The sequence below is a fragment of the Choristoneura fumiferana genome, chromosome 14, assembly GCF_025370935.1.
Source record: "Choristoneura fumiferana chromosome 14, NRCan_CFum_1, whole genome shotgun sequence".
Taxonomy (NCBI): Eukaryota; Metazoa; Arthropoda; class Insecta; order Lepidoptera; family Tortricidae; genus Choristoneura; species Choristoneura fumiferana.
Genome location: NC_133485.1, coordinates 6473040 through 6495259, shown reverse-complemented (window position 1 = coordinate 6495259; position 22220 = coordinate 6473040). Strand labels below are relative to the sequence as shown.

The 22220-nt window shown below is 37.0% G+C and overlaps 1 protein-coding gene across 5 annotated transcripts in view; it reads left to right on the top strand.

The window, feature by feature from the left end:
* Positions 1 to 22220, top strand: part of retn (retained) — a 153598-nt gene that overhangs the window by 53676 nt on the left and 77702 nt on the right. For all 5 annotated transcript variants that reach the window (XM_074097340.1, XM_074097342.1, XM_074097339.1 and 2 more), the window contains 2 exons: positions 4493 to 4753; positions 5304 to 5576. In XM_074097340.1, coding sequence (XP_073953441.1) covers positions 4493 to 4753; positions 5304 to 5576 — 534 coding nt within the window. The remainder of the gene's footprint in view (positions 1 to 4492; positions 4754 to 5303; positions 5577 to 22220) is intronic.

Below are 22220 nucleotides of genomic sequence, written 5' to 3'. Positions count from 1 at the left end.
AATCGATGATTTCGGCTATTTCGAGATTTTTACCATTGTTGGGTATAAATTAGGTACCTAATTCAGGAGACGTGAGCAGTGACCAGAAATTAATAATGGATACTTTTAATTGTAGAGTATCCATTTTAAAATTTAATATTTTTTTTAACATTAAAAAAATAACGTTTATCTGACTAACTACCACAAACACTACAACTGCTATACTGCTTACTAATTGTGGTGTACAATAACAATAAAGAGACATAATGTATTGTATTTTATTATAATACTGGGTGCGGTGGGTACGATATAGAAATAGAAAATAGAAATATAAATATTTTATTCGGACCTCGCACATTACATAAAAAGCATAACAAAAATACATAAAAAAAATAAAAGACAAAACAACAATAATATTAAAATAAAAACAATGCATATGCGAGATCGCGAAGATAGTAGATATAGTAGCTTTAACTAACTGAATCCGGTAGGATTAATATCATATTCGAATCGAACCCAGTCATTCATAACTTTCACAAATGTGTTGTAGCAATGGAACAGCGGGCACAACCACATGAGTTAATCAAAAGTAGCCTATATACAAGTAGGTATGTTCGGTGAATTGATGTTTGATGCAAGTGTAGCATTTGGCTATCATTACCTTAAAATCTAACGTGTACATAGAGCGCGTATGATAGAAGCAGCAGGGCTTCTACGAAACTCGAAACACGAAGTTTAGTACGAGAGCGAGAGGGACGGTACGATACGCATTTCGAGTTTCATAGTAGCCCTGCAGGCAACGCGATTTCTGTATGAAAGTATTTCATCACCTAGGTTGTCTAGGATAAACGTCATGTTTTGCATTGTTTTCCGATTTTGCGGTGGCAATCGTACCATAAACAAACATCATGGGACAAGGGATAACAATTTGATATAGCACCAAAATAATCAAAGCTTGTATTCCGGGCACTGGGCAATAGATACACATTGAAATTAAAAGTAAAACATATTTTTTTGTAATTTTACAAAAGTTGTTTTTCATGTTTCGAAATTTTTCATCTGCCTTGTCCGGGGTTCCAGCCCTCAGGCCCCTACGCAAAATGGTAGGGGAAAATAATGTAAATCTAACTAAGCTAAAGGCAACTCCCGTTGATATTGCTTTGAGAACGTAAACGCATTGTCAATATTGATAAATCTGCTCGACCTTTCCTATGTGTAAACTTGCAAAGTGTGCATAACCTATGTACTCGTATACACCTATAAAAAGGACAGAAGGTGCAAAAGATTTTTGCATGCAATTTTACGAAGCAATATAGATATATGTAGCATGTAGCATGGAAACATGTGTGAACATTATATTTTAATTATAGATGAGGGCTCGCCCGCCCTTTGCACTCCTTAGTTATAAAATCTTAAATAAGAAAGATTATTAGCTAAGTAATTATAAAAAAATTGTAATGATATTCTGATTTATAATAATCAGTTTAATTTTTTTTTTTAACCGTCAGTTAACACTAATCAATGGATGGTGAAACAGGCTCTAAAACTACAATAAAAACTAAATTACGGTTACGATTTAATTAATGGACGGTGAAACAGGGGGTTAGCGTTGAATTGAAATTCCGGGATTATACAAAATTCAAAATTCCCACTGAAACTCCCAAAAATTATATCGTGGATTTCATTAACTGTAAAATGCTCGAGCCAAATTTCTCTCTTATCTTAGCGGTTATAATTTTGAGAGTTCATCTCAATCCGGCGGGAATATTGAGGTACAAAATATCCTATGCGTTATTCCAGATGTCCAGCTATATTCCCTCGTCTGCGGAAACTTTAAAAAAATACTGCATTCCAAGGGGCTGTTTCACCATCCATTGATTAGCGTTAACCGACGGTTAAATGTGATGCCGTCTCCGTCTATTCGAACAAAACAAATAGAGACGGCATCACACCTAACCGCCAGTTAACACTAAACAATGGATGGTGAAACAGCCCCTAAGTCTCTTTTGTTATAATACTAATAAGTACAAAAGTACTAAGTAAGTTTGATGATAAATAAAATAAAAAACACAAAGTACTCTTAAATTTGGTACTGATCCTTATCAAAGACAAACGAAGGGATAAACATTACAAATTTCACCCAAATCCTTTCAGCCGTAAGAAGTAACAAACATATGCGCATATACACATACAACGCAAAACCTATTCTAGAACCGGCTTTGTTTATATTTGGCCTAACAAAACAATCCTAGATTAAAAGGATACGCGGGGTAGATTTAGTTGTATAGGCTAATTATTATTATGAGAGCTTACAATGTAAATGCTATTAATCGAACTTGCTAATGTAAACTACTTGAGTTTCAATCTAGGAATTATATTAATGAAGATCAAATGTACTAACCAGGTTATTCATAAAAAATACTAAAGTCAGATTAATTAAATAAACCAGAGATAAACGCCATCATTAACGATCTAAATTTGTTTGACATTGATAGATGTGTGACAATAAAGTTTTTTCCCTGTAAAAGTAATATAAAGTAGAAAAAAGCCGTGGTGGCCTAGTGATTTGAACTATCGCCTCTCAAACAGAGGGTCGTGGGGTCAAACCCCGGCTCGCACCTCTGAGTTTTTCGAAATTCATGTGCGGAATTACATTTGAAATTTACCACGAGCTTTGCGGTGAAGGAAAACATCGTGAGGAAACTTGCACAAACCTGCGAAGCAATTCAATGGTGCGTGTGAAGTTCCCAATCCGCACTGGGCCCGCGTGGGAACTATGGCCCAAGCACTCTTGTTCTGAGAGGAGGCCTGTGCCCAGCAGTGGGACGTATATAGGCTGGGATGATAAAAGTAATATTACGTGAGTCGGTATGAATAGGGGCTAAAGGTCACAGGCTTCAATTAAATCACACTAATGGTTCGTTTTTTTAAATAAAATTTTCAAATTCGTACCTAGATGTGGCACGGCTTTTATTCCAGTTATTTCGGGTCTATAGCTAATTTTTATCGGAAAACAGAAAGTAAATTTTCAAATAACAAAGAAGAAATTAAGATTGTTTTATTTGGAATATTTTTGTATTTTTTATTTCAATTTCAAATTTCAATGACCCGGAGACTGGCAGCTGCCAGCTGGCAGAGAATGCTTTTTATCCCATAGTTCAACGTTCAAATTCTTCGTAGACGATATCGCGGGAAATGACATGCAACCATACATCTTTCTTATCAAAAATGATACTTAACTAGGTATGTAGAAGAGCTTTACAATTAAAAGGCCATAGCAAGGTGATAAAATATGCCAATCTAATAAAAAACAAAACAAACATTCATTCATATGTAAAATTTTACTACGGAGGTAAGGAAATGCAAAGAAAAACAAATGATTTACGAGTATCATATTAGTTTTAATTCATGCATCTACAAGTTATAACTCTCCTACATCGTCACTTAGTCGCTTGTAAATTGCTATTTTTTTTATTTCTCAAATGAAAATGAACCCTGAATTTCTGCTTTGCAGTGAAACAGGTTAACCAGAGCAGCCGGTTTTTTATTTAAGTATAAGTAATTAAGGTTTCTCATGCGATCTATTCTTTTTTATAGGATCTTTTGACGCCTTGCGACATTCATGTGTGTGTAATTGCGTGAGCACATGTAGGATCGCACCTGCGTCTTAAATAGTACCTTTAAAATAAATCGTTTATGACATGTTTGAAATGTTGAATATAATTGATGGAATTAACATTGGAGTCGATAGTTTGTAACGCGGTTTTCTCGCAGTATGTAAAATGACAATCAACATGATTCACGGCTAATAATTCTCGTAACATTTTAAACGGAATGCGTGCGTAGGTGAATATTCAGCGTTTTTGCAGCGTTTTTTTTGTCAAGTGTCTGCGCAGATTTTATTAAAAGAGGTAATACCCATGGTTTTTTTTAATGAAAATTTAATACAATACCAATGTTGAATTTAGTGTGATTAAAATTCTTACGACTCTTGCGTCTTTCCGTTGTGCTATAATAAACGTGGCACGCTAATGACGTTTGACCGCGCGGTCAAAAAGCTCGAATATTCGCCCGCGTGTGTGTTCTTTTTAATTGTTACTTTTTCACGCTTTGACGATTTAACGAATTTTAAGTAATAGTATTTGGTGCAAAGATAGCTTGACCTTTCGAATAACATATATTTCCACTTTCTCCCGATAATCCCATGGGTTATGTGTTAAATTTCAAATCTTAACCGCTAGCTCTAGAGACAAAATTTGCACGGTTATTCTTCCACAATAGTATTTTTTCCCGGTGGAATTTCAGCATCATCAGCCGGAACAAAGTTCTTCTCTTTTGAATGCCCCAATACCATCCATCGGTTGTCAGCAACTTTCGATTGTCAGTCTGCCTAGTGGAAGGCGTCTTCGGTTCGTGGTCGCCACTCGAGAACCTTTCACCCAACGATCACACGGTTATAAAGTGCATACGGACTGAACATTTAATAAATTAATAGAACAGTTTTTGTCAACAGTCCCCGCGGTCGGAAGGCGAGTCGTCCGGCGAGCAGTCGTGCGAGAGCTCAGACGAGGGCGTCGGTCGTGACGTCTCAGCCCACCAGCCCATCCAGCAGCACCAGCCCATCCAACACCAGCCTATCCAGCATCCACCGCTGCATCAGCAACCCCACAACATGAACCACCACGCGGTCAATCACCAGACTATAAATAACCACCAGCATCACCAGAACCACCATCAGAGGAACTCACCGCGCCCACTCGAGAGGGAATTGAAGGTTAGGATTATTATTATCACATTGTAATGTGAAATAGAGGCTGTCGTTCCGGCTTTATTGCAACGGCCGTGGTCTCCCATTTAGTAAGGCAAAAAGAGGGAACGAAAGAGAGGACGTATCTGAATATCGAAAATTAATATATCTAATGTTAAAAAGTCGACAGTCAAAATATCGAAAGTAGTTTAGGTTCGATATTTTGACCGTCGTATTTTAACTAAATATATTTCAATTTTTGATATTCAGATACGTGCCCAAAAAGAGCACACCATAGTGTTAAAAAAATTAGGAAAGTGAATTCGTCAAACTCTCCGTCTAGCTCGCCTCGTTGCTTCTCCTATTAAACAACATAATAATACCTCAGATCTGTAACACTAGTCGAGATAAAGAAATCAGCAAGGAACATTACCATTCGCTTTATCTAACCTTTCCATCAAGTGGTTCTATAATTATAAAATACTGTACATATTTTAAACTCGTCGTAACTGATTCATTTGCAACTGCGATGATTCTACTTAGGTACTGGTGAAACTAATAATTCGTCATAATCCAGGTCCGCGATGACTTCGAGTCCCTCAAATCGTCCCTCCATCCTCATCTATCGTCGCTGGCTTCACTCGCTCAGGGGGCTCCGCTGTCCGCGCCGACGAGCGTCTTCGCGCTGGCCAGCGGGGGAGCCCCCGGGGGCTTCCCTTACGCCCCCCCGGCGTTCCTGGCTCCCGCGCCACCGCCGCCAGCGCAGCCTGCCGGCTCGGCATCCTCGTCATCTTCAGAAGGCAGCGCTGCCGGCTGGAGCTTCGAAGAACAGTATAAGCAAGTTCGTCAGGTGAGTGCTTTTGGTTTATGTTCGACCAGTTTTAGGAAAAAATAGTACATATAAGCAATATTATGGACGGTTCTAGACAGTCACATTGAAAAGAAATTCGAGATAGTAGCAAGCAAGATACTGAACTACCATGCACGCAAAACATATTTAAATATAACAATATACTTACTAACTTTTGAAGTTTAGCAATTACCAATGGCGTAGGTATTACATTTGCAATTTCCCCGAGATCATAAATGCAATAATATCTCCAAAACTAAGAAAGAACAAAAACGACTGCCCACTAAAATAACAAGACAATGCAAATTAACATCAGCTGCTATAATTTCCTTATATTTTAATTTATAAACCTTGTTTTCCAATTTTCTGAACAATGCAATTTAGTATTGGAGTTGTCATTTATGTAAACTGGACACCAAGGCAACTTTCAACACTGAACTACCATGCTCGCAAAACATATTCAAATACAACAATTGTAACTTTTAAAGTTTAGCAAAATCATATTACCATATCAATCATATTATATAGTTTTGTTTATATTCTTTTGTACGATAAAGAGTTTACATGCATACGTAACATAATGGCGTATAATCTTAAATTTTCAATTTGCCCAAGATCATAAATATGCAATAATATCTCCAAAACAATCAACGACAAAAACGACAATCTGCCCATTGAAATGACAAGATAATGCAAATTTATATCAGCTATATTTCTGAAATCTTTTTTTTCCCTATTTTCGAAGAATGCCATTTCGTATTGTTGTCATTTATGCAAACTCGATACAAGGCAACTTCCCGGTACAAATAAATCACGAAATATTTATTCCTTTCACAATAACATAATCCAGCGAGTCAACGCAACTAAACCCCTAACTTATTCACGGTGCTCATTACATCCCCGTCCAATAAGAGTGCTTCCACAATGGCATCCCGTTCCTGTTTGTTACATATTTCATGGGGAGGGATGTCAAAACGAGTGAAGGGTTATGCGATTACAATTCATACTATGTTAGGGGACGACCGGACTTAGCGTTAGAACCCGTTTCACTCAACCCTATGTTACAGACGTAATCACCCTGTCGGACGATTCCTTGGTGCATATTTTTTTTTTCTTTTAGTACCTACCAGACAGAAACCAGACCAGAAGTACTAACCCACCTACACTTTTCCTTCCATGGTTGCGTTGCTTGTTATTATGAGTATCGTACCTAAACAGCGCGATAGAAATGACAACTTGAAGACTTAAATTGTTTTTTTTTTTGCAATATAAAGTGTTTAAGAAAAAATACTTATTGCTAAGACGCACTACAGAAACCTGTTAAAGGTTTATATGAGACGCGACTGTCCACGTGGGCGTTAAATAGTGAAACTAGCTTTACCCCGTGACTTCGCTCCCGTAGACAACTAAAAATTTGTAAGCTATCTATCCCGTGGAGTTACTATAAATCCCTCCCCCCCTCCCCCCTCTTAGTGCTTTATACTTTTCATTGTTTGTCAGTCACTAATACATTCAGCAACGTTACACTTTTATATGCACGTCTGAATTTATCGTGCCTCCATGCATTTTGCTGCATTTATTATGTCAAAATATTGGGACATACTTATTCTGCCAGTCCATTCACATCTCACAATACTTCCATTCATATCAAAATCCCTGTAAGCAGCCTCCTTACGGTCACAGTTACGGTGAAACGGGCTGTGGATTTCTTTATCAAAGAGAATGGAATAAAATTATTGTTCGCCGATCACGATCATGGCATTACCGGGACACTTGAAATGCTTTATGTTGAACGTTGTATTTCAGAAATGGAAGAACCCACTGTCGAATTATGTTTTCAGAGAAAATTGCGATCAATTCGTATTCAGAGATGATTGAGACCAATTTGGTTTCGGAGGTTTTCACGGCTTTTTTGGGACTCATTACATCCATTTTCTTCAACAGGTAAGCGTATGGTGTGAGATCATCTCGACTTACTTTTGTCTCGCTCTACTCAATAATATTATTAGAATCTCTATTTAACTGATCACTCAAACCATTTTCTTTCTTGTCGTCTCATTCTTATTGCATTTATTTGAAAAGGATCCATATCTTATATGAGTACGACTCACAGCCTCTTTACTAAGAATTCTGAAGTCTGAAGACTGCATATGGCTAGGTATTGTAATAATCAACAAGGTAAATGCTTTTATCCACTCAAGGCGCTCGCTTCAATATGACGCTTGAATGGTTTTGCTTGCCGATTGATTACCTTCTTTGGTATCAAATTAACATATGCGAAGGTACGAGTATGTTGTCTAAGCTTTAAGATAATCGCTTTAAAATTCATCGTTCATATCTATTTACTCGTATTATCGGTAGATAAAGGCACTTTAAAATAGTTTTTTTTTATAATTTTAGTTTTGTACATTGTACAAGATATAATATACACCACAAATAGACAAAATCATCACGTCCATTCATATCTGTCAAAATTCTATACAATTAAATGAAATAATAATTAGCCATTTGGGTGGTGAAAGGTGTTCCTGCATTGTTGATGTATTTAGTAGGTTGCCTTTCAAGCCATAAGGCGTTGGTCACGAGACCCTTGAAAAGCAGCGCGTGCGCGTATTATGCGTATTGAGTTTACCCCACAATTGGACATTTTTACCCCACAATGGGGTATTGAACAATGACACACAATGAAACAACATTTATGTTGAACGAGTCCAACCAATTTGGGTTAAAGGTGCGAATCTATCCACTAAAGTGACATTGCGGTTATTATTAAAATTACTTTAGTACAAAAGTTCATTTTAACACATGACGTCCGCATTGTTTCTCTACTGTGTAACACATTATTTGAATCGCATTATTAATTTTTTAACCAAAATAATTATTTTGCCTAAAAGTCAAATGAAACTTGCCGCGGAGACCTTATTTCTAAAAGCGTTGTATTGAATAACTTGTCATGTTATTTATTAGTTATGACATTAGCCATATGATTAGGGTGCAGTTCTTCGTAATTCCGTGCTTGGAAGCATCAACCGTTTAAATTGTTTCCTAACAACCTTCACCCTAAGCTAGGCATACAATGGTAGAAATTATCAAATTAACTTCCAGTTATACCTAAACCATAACAGTTTGGCGTATTATTAGCGCGCCCTCCTCGAAGGCGTTATCATCAAATTACTGCTTTTATAGCGGGGTTGGAGTAAAATTACGTCCAATTGCGTTGGGAATAAGGTTTGTTTGGTCGGCCATTTTGGAAACTCTGTGTTTTCCGCCCTAAATCATCGCCGCAATTGCTGCCCCGTCCTTTTATTAGCCTTTATTATTGGTTTGTTGGATTCATTGAGTAGTTACGACATCTTTAAATGACGTCATCATAGGTATGCACAGTTTATGGAAAACCTGTCTTATTTATCTTTGTATGATATTTAGATTTTTTTTAATCGTAGACAATTTTAGCCACTGTTACACAAGGGAAGTGAATAGTTAAAACTCTTTAACCTTTTTCACTTGCGTTATCTTTTTGATCAGTTATGATTGGACATTATCATAGTTACATATTAAACCTGCCTTACACGGTAACCACACCACCGGTCGGTAGCCACATCGTAAGCTTATGTGCCTCTTTGATTTGACTAAAAACTGGCTCATAAATAATTCTCCTTTAAATCCCTTATGAAGCCATTAATATACCGATGTTTGCGAGCGCAGGTTACATACACAGTTAATTCACCGATGTTTTGTTACGACACGACTGCCTAAGAAACAGAGTTATTGGCTCACGTACGATCAAATTAATATCTCTATCGCGAACTATAAGATGGTATCTACGTAAAACAGTGTTGTCACGACCAGCGATCACGCCCGGTACATTTGAGTGTGTCACTGCGCACCCCCGCGGTGATGTTTTATGGACTACACGTTTGATTTTATTGCATGTATCAATGGTGGTATGATCGACGCGGGGTTCATAATTAATTTCAATGATTATTTAACAGTGGAGGGTAAAAAAGTTGTGTTGAAAATGCTGTCCTAACAAGTAGTTTTCGTTGGTAATCTACCCTGAGGAAGAAATAATTGTACGTACGGCACTGGCTGATGTTCCGTTTCAAATGCAACTTAATAACTAAGGTCCATCATTAGCCGGACGACGCGGCGTCCACTGTTGAACCGTATACCTTTACTTGTCCGCATTTCATTTGCCCGAATTTCACTTGCCTTACCAACGTTTGCCAGAAAATATATAGAACCGTGCTGATTTCAGGATTTTTTTAAATGTCGTCTTATAGAATGCAGTAAGTAGGTTAGGTTAGTTTAATATAAACTTTGAAGAAAATACTAATTTAGAAATAAATTACTTTATGGCAAACGTTTTTGGTTTATTTAAGATAGGCTAGAGGCACGAAAGTGCGATTGTAGATTCGTTCCTGATTCGTCATATTCCTAATTGATCATATTCCTGATTCGACACTTTTCGAACTTTAATTTTTTTATTATTTTTCTTTTTTCTAACGTATTTTTTTTATGACCACCAAGAACCGATGTAATAAGTGCCCCAAATCGGTTCTAGGTGGTCATAAAAAAAACCTTAACCTAATCGACTAAATAATTAATTTAGTGCAGGAAAATGTACATGGTATGACGAGTAAGGAATATGACGAGTTAGGAATATGACCAGTTAGGAAAGTGTCGAATTAGGAATATGACGAATCAGGAACAAATCCGAATGTAGAACAGCAAAAGCCACTTGAAAACCATACTTTATTATTACTCCCTTTATTATTAGCCCAATGTAATTGACGATTAAGTGTGCCACATCGACGAGGGCTATGGCCATCTATGGCTGTCTTGATTATATTATTATAGTCCACGTTCAAACAAAACAAAACAGACATGGCAAGCGTTACGTGAATACCGCACCCAGCTCCTATCTCGACCAGCCAGTTTCAAATGCACACATCCTATTAGATTCGCCTTCAACCTTTTAAAGTGCCATCGAGTTATGGGTGCGTTCGGAAAAAACGAACTTTTTTAAAATGCTTTTTAACGGACCCCGACGATTAGCCAAGTGAGCCATCGAGCTGGTATTCGAGTGTTTCGGATATTTATATCGTCTAGACGCGTTATCGTGCGATGCATTTATCGCGGGGTGGCATGTTTTATACACTCGATTGGATATTTACCGTGTTTTAAACGTTCGAGATTAATTCAGCTAATTTTACTTTCTTTTACGAGTCTGATATCACAAGTAGTACCTAAGTCAAAGAATTTTCCGACTTTGTAGTTATTGTTAATTTCACAGCACAACCAATCAGTTTAAGTTTAAGAGCCGAGTCTAATTTTAATAAGCCGCTTTGTGATTAACTTACTTATTTTAACTTATCGTCGTACATAACTAACAATTTTCTGTACAAACAAATTAGTTGTACATTAAAAAATGCTCGAGACTTCCGATCCTAATTAAGGCGCGTTCAGACTCATTACTCGCTCCGATTTAGATGCGGTTGTTATCGTGGACGATGTGCAATTAGCCTTAAAATGTTCTGTTGTACATAAATCGGTACGATTATGTCTATCGGCTTCATTATCTGTGGACGAATGGCTGTAGGTAAATAAAGTGGCCAATGATGACGCAACGCTTTGTCGAAGGTAGAATAAAAGAATTTTCGGATAACCATTCCCCGAACGCTTATTGGTTGTCGATGATGGCTTAAAGAATTTTAAGATTATAACGCCATTACACGAACTTACTCATTTAACTCTAATGATAGAGCTTGCAGTTAGTTGGTAATGACGAGTTCTGATCGCTGTGATAGTAACAGAAGGCTATATGACCTGATAAAAATGATCTACATATTTCAGAATCTAAAGTACTTATCAAGACGCGTAACGACAAATAGAGATGTTGCTAACGTTATACAAACCTACTTGACACGTCATATATTAATACAAAATAATACTACGCGGAGTGTAGAGTATTCGTAGCACGGTAGGTACGTGATGTTACAATCCCATCCAGTGTATTCCTAAGGAATACTTTCAGATTTTTTGGTGTTTCCTTCATAGTTATGGAACCCCTGTGCCTACCTCACCACAATCATGAGTATATGCGTACACGCATAAGATGCGGTGATATCGCCGTGATGCACCCCAGCTGACTCGCTATTTCTGGTAGACGCGGGCGCAAGTGATAGGCGATTGGCTGATTAGAGTAAACTTTTAGAATTTATACTATATACGACTGGATACGGTAAGTGAAATGAAGAATTATCAAAAAGTGTCAAAAGCATACATAAGAATTCAATCAATCAATCATCATCGTCGTCTGCGATTTATGTATGAATGTACTCTTTTAATCAGTTTCACAGTTAAATTCAAGTTTGTTTTTGAACTAAGACTGTTATTATCTAAATTAATTCTATCATACAATTTCAACTAGTTCTGCGAGTTACAAGCGAAGCCTAGTACTGAACATTTAATTAAAAGTTATTTATAGATGTTTTCCGTCTCAGTGAGTGATGTTTTACATAAGTTTGTGCATCAGTTAACTACACTATTTTGTCACAACTACTGGAACTACATATTTTTACAAAGTAAGTTCATGTTTACCAGTACAATACTTACTTACAACTTATAGGTACTTGACAAATTAACACAGAAAGCGCATACAAAGTTAATTTAGTCACGTGTTTTTTTTATAAAACATACTGCTATTTTCTACTACGATTCGGCTAAGATATAACAGTTAAATTCTCTATACGCGACTGTATGTTTTCTCGGTATTTAATAGTTTTCTGTTTTGATTGATAAGACAAGGTAATCTCATTTGATAAAACCGTTTTTCCTTCTAGGTATAAAATTTAAAACAGATAACACAGCACTTTAAGACTGTAAAAAAAAATTATAAAGATCGAAGAATTTTTTTTTTATCGAGCGCAGTAAGTACACAGTGATTATTTCAAATATTCTGGTTTGCTAAAGAACATTGTTTTGTGAAATTTTCGTAGTCAAATCCTATCACTCGTCGCTTGCGCCAGAGTATCGTTTGGCGGGAGCTCGAGCGCTATCACAACCTAACACGTGTCACATGTGGCCATTAGAAACCATATTTTTATTCTACGTGCCTGCAAACGGTTAATTGCACAAAAAGGGCATGATTTTGTTATCAAAATAACTAGCTGATGCCCGCGACTCCCTCTGCGCCCCATTAAAACTGCACTTTTCTTCTGTAGGATCACAAACAAGCAGCCTATGTTAACCCTTAATAAGGCCCTATTTATTGGAGCATACTACCACAGGGGTCAAAAGCAGCTATCGAATACATACCTGACAATAGTAGATTGTACAACAAGAGCATAAAACGCCGGTACGGCGAGGGTGGATAGACACGTCGAGGGGAAAATGGGTTTAATGCTCGAGTTTTACACTGCTTTTCTCTTCGATGGCGAGGAAATGAAATTAATAGTAACAGTGGAAACAATTGGTCGCTCACTAGGTACTAGGTACCTTTTATTTTTCATGGATTGCTACATAATTATAAATTTTTAGTTTTATTGATTTATTTTGATTGATTTTTAGTTTTACGTAAAATAAAAAATATTAAAAAATATAGAAACTTTTTTATTTTGTGGCTGTTGACCTTAGTCTTAGACGAAGATTTCACTTTATGCACTAGAGCATAAAAAGTACTTTACTGAAAATAATATTTTAAAGCTAGTCGTGTTATAAATACAATGGAAATTGTGACGTATTATGAAATTAATAAGGTTCAGTTTCCAACTCAATGCAAGTGGTCGCTAAATCGGCTCTACCTTATTAAGGGTTAATAAGGCGTAAGGCGTAGTGTAGCTTCTTATACTCGTAGGGCCGCGAACTGAACGCCAGCGGGCAGCGGCGCGGCGAACGTTTTATCTGTTCATTGCGTGTGTTTCTCGGTAAGCACAGGCTAGTCTAAGATCCAAACTTAAAAAGATCTTCACCGGTCTGATAATAGAATGAAATGTGTTTTATAATAAATTTAGTATTTTAGAAAATATATTAAAAATGGATTTGCTAAAAAATCCTGAACAGGCTATGTTTAATTATTAAAAAAAAATGATTTTTAATAAATTTTTGTTGCATGATCGAAATAATAAGACAATTTTACATTAACCTTAAATTATAATACATATAGAATATGTAGACGTTGGGTTTGCTATTGTTTACCTGGACAAACTACTGGGTTGCCAGGTATAAACTTAACCAGTTATTATGTCGATGCCAGTTACTTTCATTTGATTAGATAATAGAACCAATTGTATATCAACGTAAGCGCTGTTTTATTGTGAACACGTTGATATTGGGTTGTCTGCATTTAATTAAAAATCATTAAAAAAAAAAAAAAATTGCCTGTCTAGGATTTTTTAGTAAAATCATTTCGAATATATTTTCTAAAATACTAAACTTATTATAAAAATACATTTCATTTTATTATCAGACCGGTGAAGATCTTTTCAAGTTCGGATCTTCTACTAGGCCATATACTATGAAGAGCAAAATTCGAACTTCGTATCTTGCCGTCTCGCTGACGCTTACATTATTTAATACGAGAGCGAGAGGGACGGTACGATACGATTCGCGATTCGATTCGATCGAATCGATTCTTAAATTCGATTTTTAAACTTCGATTTGATTCAATTTCTTAAATTTCGAAGTAGTCCCCTTTGTACGCGTCTGGTCGCGCAGTAAGTAGACAACATACGCGCCGCTCCCGCTGCCCAATCCGCTGCCCGTTGGCGTCCAGTTCGCGGCCTTAGTGAAAAGATGATCAAAATTACCGACCTATCAATAAACAAACAAACAAAATTTACCACGTTACTATATTAAATATAGTAGGGTGTTGCTTAAAAGCAACTTTCATAAAAGTCATTGTCTCACCCCGCCGTTGGTTTCTACGAACCCGATCAATGCTACTTTTTTTTTAAAATGAGTTTTAGCGGTCGCTACCGCTTGATAAAGTGTAAAAAAAAGTAAATTGGCATCAATACAACATGTCACGGTTTGTATTTATTTTACTTTTATAACGTACTAGCTTATGCCCGCGATTACGTCTGCGCGGATCTAGGTTATCGCGCGGTGGCGCCCTCTACCGGAATAAAAGGTATCCTATGTTGATCCTTGGGGTTCAAACTACCTATATACCAAATTTCATCAAAATCGGTTCAGTGGTTTCGACGTGAAAGAGTAACAGACAGACAGACAGACAGACAGACAGAGTTACTTTCGCATTTATAATATTAGTAGGGATCTTGGACATCTTGGTGTATCAAGTAAAGGAAATTCCCGAGGAATCGCGCAGGAATCCCCTCTACTCGATACACCCCCCCCCGCTCCATGACGGTTAGGTTAAACTTCAGTGTCATATACAATATCCTAATTTTAATTTAGTTATGCTAAATTGTCACAAGTTTATTTGATTTTAATAAAAAAAATGTTCCTGTTAATTTGTGTTTTCAAAACTTTGTTAGCTGGTAGCGACCCCTAAAATTAGTTAAAAAAATATATATCTAGCATTAGTTAATCGGGGTCCTAGAACCAAATGGCGGGGTGAGACAATGACTTTTATAAAAGTGGATATTTAAGCAACACCCTAAAGTATAGATAGATTTAATACTACGAAAAAAATTTACACACACAGGCAGCAGACATAAACAAGGTGTCGTAAAAGGACTCGCAGAACAGGCGGTTTAGTTAGTTTGACTGCATATGAATGAATACCCCTGTAAATATTTTTCAGGATCTTTCGATGTGGTTGACAAAAATGTATTTAAATTAATATTTAAAATGTACTTTGTGTACCTTTTTAATTAAATATCTCGATAAAAAAACTTGTCAGGCCTTTTCAACCAATCTAACCGTTTTAAACTTTCGCGTTCTGACTCATAAGTAATATTTATCGGTATCGAAAATACAAACTGAGACATGGATGCACAGAAAAACCAGAAAAAGAGACCAGCGCTGGGAATCGAACCCAGGTCCTCAGCAATCCGTGCTGCGTGCTTTAACCCCTACACCACCGCTGGACAGGAATCTAGACACGAATTTTTCCTATGCATACATATCTCAGGTTGCTTATTTCTACTACGCTACTTATGCAGCAGCACTAGCGACATCTATGTTCCGCTCTCATCGAGAGACGTCACACTCTTTCGGAACCAACCGCTCACCCAGACAAGAGATCTCAGTTTGTATTTTCGATATGGTTTCACGGGATACCCGTAAAAGTAACAAATTTGGAGTTGAAATAAAAAATACAAAAAGACTCCAAAAAAACAATCATAATATTTATCGGTACTTAACCTAAACATGATTCAGTCTAGTCCTACACTTTACACTTCAGTCGCCTCATGACCACGACCGCTACAATGTGGTCGTAACGTCGAGGTAATTTTAACGATAAATAGTTTATGATTAAGGGGCTGTTTCACCATCCATTGATTAGTGCTAACTGACGGTTAAATGTGATGCCGTCTCTATTTGTTTTGTTCGAATAGACGGAGACGGCATCACATTTAACCGTCAGTTAACACTAATCAATGGACGGTGAAACAGCCCCTAAGTCTCTTTCGTCTTAAACTGTCTTAAAACACATTCTATGCAGGTACCTACCACGATTAAGTAGCAAAATACCTCTATTTAATCAAATGCGCAACGTCTTGATGAATCGAGCTACGAAAAAAAAACTGTACTCATTTCTTTTCAATTCATGGCAAAACGTAATTAAGTAGTCAAACAGGGGCAATCAACCTGCTACTATGACGCTAGTGCAAATCCGTTATTTAGTGTCTGCCGTCACTGTCACTGTTAGAGTCATTGTTAGTACCGTTAGCGAATCAATTGAATCATCCAAGAATCTTACAAGTACTTGGAAGTGTCAACTGTTAGCATTTGATACGTTTTGTTTCTATGCGAGCGTATGTAAGATAGATAGACTATAAATGACGCGCGTTGCCTTTGTTTATGAAGGAAACAGCGCAACTTCTCGGATTATAACTATTTATTCGCACCTATTATTTTTGTTAACAATTTGGCTTTCAATACTGACGTGTTCTTAATCAAAATCATATTTTTCACAGACAATACATTAAAAAACTAATATTCTATCTAATTGGCTGCCAGTCAGCCAACAGCCTTTTCACCAAATACGCGCAAGGCTGGTATAGTTTCTCTAAACCAGCTGTTCTATAGCTATTTTAATGACGAAACTTTCTTGGAAAGCTATATTTTGACGGAGCCCTTAAGTAATCAGGATCTGGATTTTATTAATTTTGTCAATAATCATATTACTCGAAGAGTCAAGTAAGGTCAAGTAAGATGACCTCAACATTTTCATTTAATGGGAGGTTGTATTCAATGATTTTTGCGTTCGAAGGAAGAAGGGTTATGTATTTCGACTGTTGGCGTATCTCACACTAAGGGGCTGTTTCACCATCCATTGATTTGATTAGTGTTAACTGGCGGTTAGGTGTGATGCCGTCTCTATTTGTTTTGTTCGAATAGACGGAGATGGCATCACATTTAACCGTCATAGAAATCGCATGTATGGCTAACGCTCTCTACAAGTTTGGCCATTAACTTTGCCGGCTGAGGCATGAGAATGAGATAAAATGTTAGTAAGAAGGCAAAACCGGCCGTTGTTCATACAGAGCCTGGGGCAACAAGTAATATTAGTAATCGAATATTTTATAAGCAAATACGTCTGCCACCCACGCTTAAACATGGTTTCCTTATAAGATTAAAATATTAAGGTGTGTGTTTGCTTAAAATATAACATTACATTAGCGATTCACTCTTTTTTGATCTCGATGGGATACTCAGAGTTACACAATGTTATGTCATGTACTCGGAGATCGTGCCGGACATGACGAAGGGGTCGTTGTGATTTTGAAGCGAATGAATATCCAGAAAGAGTCCAGAAAGTAGCCAATTCGCAACGAGTTTCGGTGATGTTAAAAAACGAGCGAAGCGAGTATTTTAAAGCAGAAATCAGTTTAGAAGCGTCGATACATTATTTATACTGATTTTATCCCAAAAGTATAATTTGTCTTTTTGATAATAAATAACTCTGCGTAAAAAATTACGAAAATCTAAAAACGGCATGTGAGAAAAGGGTGAATAAGAATGAAGCGTGATATAGGTATGTTTTTAGATGCAAATACCTCGTAGTTACTGTAAATGCAACCACTTACGTCACATAAACCGTTAAAGAGTACGGCAAAAGTAACATACAATCCGGTGGAAATCGAGTAGTTATGGGGCCACGCCACTGGCTGTTAGCGATCTCCGTAGATACATTGCACTAAATATTCTTCAAGAACCAAGAAGAAGAACAATTTACGCGGATAGTTATAAAGTTTTTTTAAATGAAAACATTGACTCGTGATCATACATGGAAAACAAAAAAAGATTCCATTGTTGACGCATCATGGCCGGCAAACAGTCAAATCTTGCAAATGAACTATTAATACGGACATTAACATTTGTTAAGGCTCGCTCGGATTCCACTCTAATACGATATCTCGCCATATGTATCGGCTCACCGCACATTAACGTCTCCGGTGTCCGTCTGAACGTCACTCCGCAATGCACTATGCAACTCTATTTATATCAAACGTATTTGATTTAGTGTCAGGGATTCTGCTAGAAACACTATCCTTAGACGACATTGTCAATTTACAGTGTAAAACTCCACAAAACAAAACCGACGAAACTTAATTGGCAAAAGATTCCCTAATTAAAATAGTAAGTGCCTCCAGAACACATCGGGAAATTGCACTGTGTGCTAACCGCTGGGTTAGTGTATTGGCATTGACAAGCAGCGTCACGGATTGGCGAAGAATCAGCTTAAATCCTGGATCTAGCATATTTTTCTGGTTTTTTCAATAGTAATTAGCTCATCCTCCTCCTTAATTACGCATATGTAGGTGTTTTTAAGGGGGTTTTGTTTATCGTTTCTACTTCGTTACATTGGGCGGTGGCATCTCGAACGCCGGCCTCTTGGAAAATAACCCTAAATATGCCAATCCTAAAAACTTAGGAGATAAAGTGAAAATTACAATATCACGGCAATCTATCAATATCGCACATAGCCAATAATACGTAATAATAAAAAGAATAAGATTTATCATGTGTATTTCCTTCTATAATCGATGTCACCAATTTTCATCTCTCCCGTTGTTTCACGTTTTTGTTGAGTACGCTTATTCATACGATAGTCATCAAATGTACTTACTCTTTTTGAGCCATCCTCGCAATAACTCTATTTATTGCAGACTGAACTGGGAAAATAAATATATTCTATGGCTTCTTAGCCATATTCGCGGTTATCGCTCGCGTGACATTTTATATGTCTTATTCGGTATTAATTCCACTTGTAAACCAAAAGCAGTCGAAACCGTTAAATTTTACCCTTGCTTTATATTTGTTCCTTTTCGACACCACCATCACACGTCTCGACAAAAACCCTCGACTGCTCTTATTACACGCAAAAGTGCAGGCACGAGTACAGTCTCCGGAAAAGATTCAGCTTCAGCTCTCTATAAAACCATACCAAGCCATCCTTTGCTCGCTAATGCGTCATTAGTTAGGTTAGAGCGTGATAGACGCAGTCTTACGATTCGGTTGATGAATGGTCGTGAATAAGAGGGCAGGCGAAGGGTAGGACTGAAATAGCCCGCACGGGACAAGGGAGCATCTGCTGCACGTAAATAGATCCCTCAATGTAGTATCAAGGACGTGTGTGTTTATGTCGCAATTGCTCCAAGTTTGGTTGTTTTGGCTGCAATTGACATATTCAGGCAACTATTAGCTGTTTCATTGAAAAGGACAACGTAGTGTTGTACAGCAGTGGATCCAAGATTGCTGTTTGAATGGGGCTTACGAGCCCCATTACTTACTACACAGTAAGGGTTGATTTTAGCAAAGTAAACATTGGAAAAACATATAACATCACAGAAGAATTCAGATGCTTTTGTGGACTTGAACCTTTTAGTTTTTCCCTCCTCTGGATCCACCACTGGTGTTTTACCATTATTCGTTGGCATCGTGTCTCTCTGCAATGTGCTCGGTGTCTTCTTTCTTTAAACTTTTGCGATGAGAGTGTATGTACATCAAGGAGAAAATTAAATTACATACCTATTTAGCTTCTGTAGGTGTAAGTTTACTTAATGAAGACATGGAAGCATGCGTCTTTTTCGCATAATACGCACGACATACACGAATGTTATAATTTAATGCAATCATTTAAATTAAAACTTCCTCCACATAAAGCTTGGAAATCGACACCGACATTTGGTTAACAGTTTTTGCTCCAAACATTCCTATAAAATGTTTATCACCGCCGCCGTGCACATGTGGCCCCAGCCCTCTTCACTGGAGATTATTCTAAAATTTCCAGATTGCCACCCCGGGCAAAAAATAAATAAATCCAAAACTCCCGCACAAAAACTGTCCCGAATCCTTGAGTCAACGATTAAAATCCCCTCGAAATCCAAATTTACAGTTATCGGTGCTTGAAACGTGGATAAAAATGTTCAGGCATACCGTCTACTAATATTTCATTTTCGACGAGATAAAACGAGAGGGCCGATCCTTATGGAGCATTATTTAAATTTGGGATTTACGATTGTGTGCTAGTTAATTAAATTTCGTTTTGCATGTGTGCGTGCTGCAGCATTTTTCGGGGAAGAAAGGGACGAATTTAAGTTTATATTTGGAAATTTACACAGTAGTGTGGGTAATTTAATTATCTATTTACATGTGAGCATACACGGTGTGTTGGTGTGCTCTGTTTCTGCTGGTAGGTATTAGCATGTGTGCGAGGACGAGGGTGGCGGCGCATGCGTCGACCCGCGGGTTATCATTTCCTGTTCTCATTTAAAATTTACAACTTATAATTTTTTGCTTAACATTATGGGTAAGCTGAAGACTTTGTTAATATTATCCTGAATATTTCCTGGGGTCGTGTCTATCACACGTTATAAAGCAGTTTACAGCAAACTCCAGTAGCGGAGACACTACGCATCGACGGCGGAAGTGCTAAAAAACATGTTTATTCCGGTAGAAACGTTTTGTAAAAGGTGTAGCCGTTTGCTTATATTTTTCCCGCGTCGGTGTCAGCGCTGCTCGCGTATAAGGCGGGCACAACTATAAAATGTCCGGCCGATGCGGTCGATAAAACACCAAACAACATTTTTACTGTTTAATGCGTAATTGTTTATTAAGGCCGGGCACGGTTTGCGACGCGGGCTCTTTGTCGGACCCGCGACAATATGCCATTATAACCGCCAATTCGACACACCACCGACCTGTATATAGATATCATGCCATAAGTCTGTTGATACAAGTTTTCATGTTTACAATTTGCGATGAAAAGAAACGTTTGACATGATTCCAAATAGTGTTGAATTTATGTGTTGGGTTTATTTTACATTTTATGTACACAACATATTTTATTATTTATTACGTTGGAAAAATTCGCAGTGTGCGATAATTTTCTTAAAGATACGATGGAAAACAAGTAGTTTAGAAAAAGACGCAAATGCACCATGCGATATAAAAGAGAACCTATGGTCTAGGTTAAACGCCCTGGAGTCTAAACTCTAAAGTTTTCCTCGATTACAGTTTTCTGGGCCTCTGAATTGGAATACACCAAAAAAAATAACCTATAGTTTTTATTTTATTTTTGGAAAGAATAGGATATTTTAAGATACCATTTTCATTGATTTTGAATTTGGATGAGTATTTATTTTTGTATAATTTTCTTACGAAATACGCTGGATGACGTCACAGTGAGACAGCCACGTTCCATTGCGTAGAAAAATTCAGGTCGTACATATAACATAATCTGTGGCATTCCAATTTGACAATAATTCAAGCACGGCTTTGGGTCCTAAATGAACTATAACAAATAGTTTTATTTATTTTTCTTCTTTTAGCTTCGATTATTCCTATGTTTATTTAATGGTGTGATAACTAGTAAATAGATATTTTTTTATTAAAATCTGATATTTAAATTCTTTTGTATTTACTTGTAACGCAGTGATTTAATAATTTAATTTGTAAAAATACATTGGAAATACTCGTATACATTTCGGATTTTACGATAAATGAAAACTGTTTAAGGCCGGGTGCGCATCATGTAATTAAAATTCTATCTTTGTCACTCTTTGCTATTATAAGCAGGACAGGAACATTTCAAACTGTTAATTTGCTTACGAGTGTAGACCTGCTTTGTAACTGCCTTTGTGACGAGACACTGCAGGGGTCAAATGAGGGTCATTACTTAAATTTTGTTTATTTAATTAAGTTTATCACATTTTTGGAATCTGATTTCTGAAAACGCTTCACAAATCCTATTTCTCCAAATGGTTTTCGATTTATTATATGTTGTCAAAAATTGGGACATCCCAATTCTTGCTAACAAGACAAAAAGATCTTCTGACTTGCCACTTGAAGATTCTTACTATGCGCTGAAATTGTTTGCGAAACCTACACATTTTTTGTATTCGAGAATTTCGCTAGTTCTATTAACACCGTCTATTTCATAATTTATAAACATTTAAACTGGAATTCCTAACGGAGCAATGTCCAAGTCGCAATATCTTTTTGCAT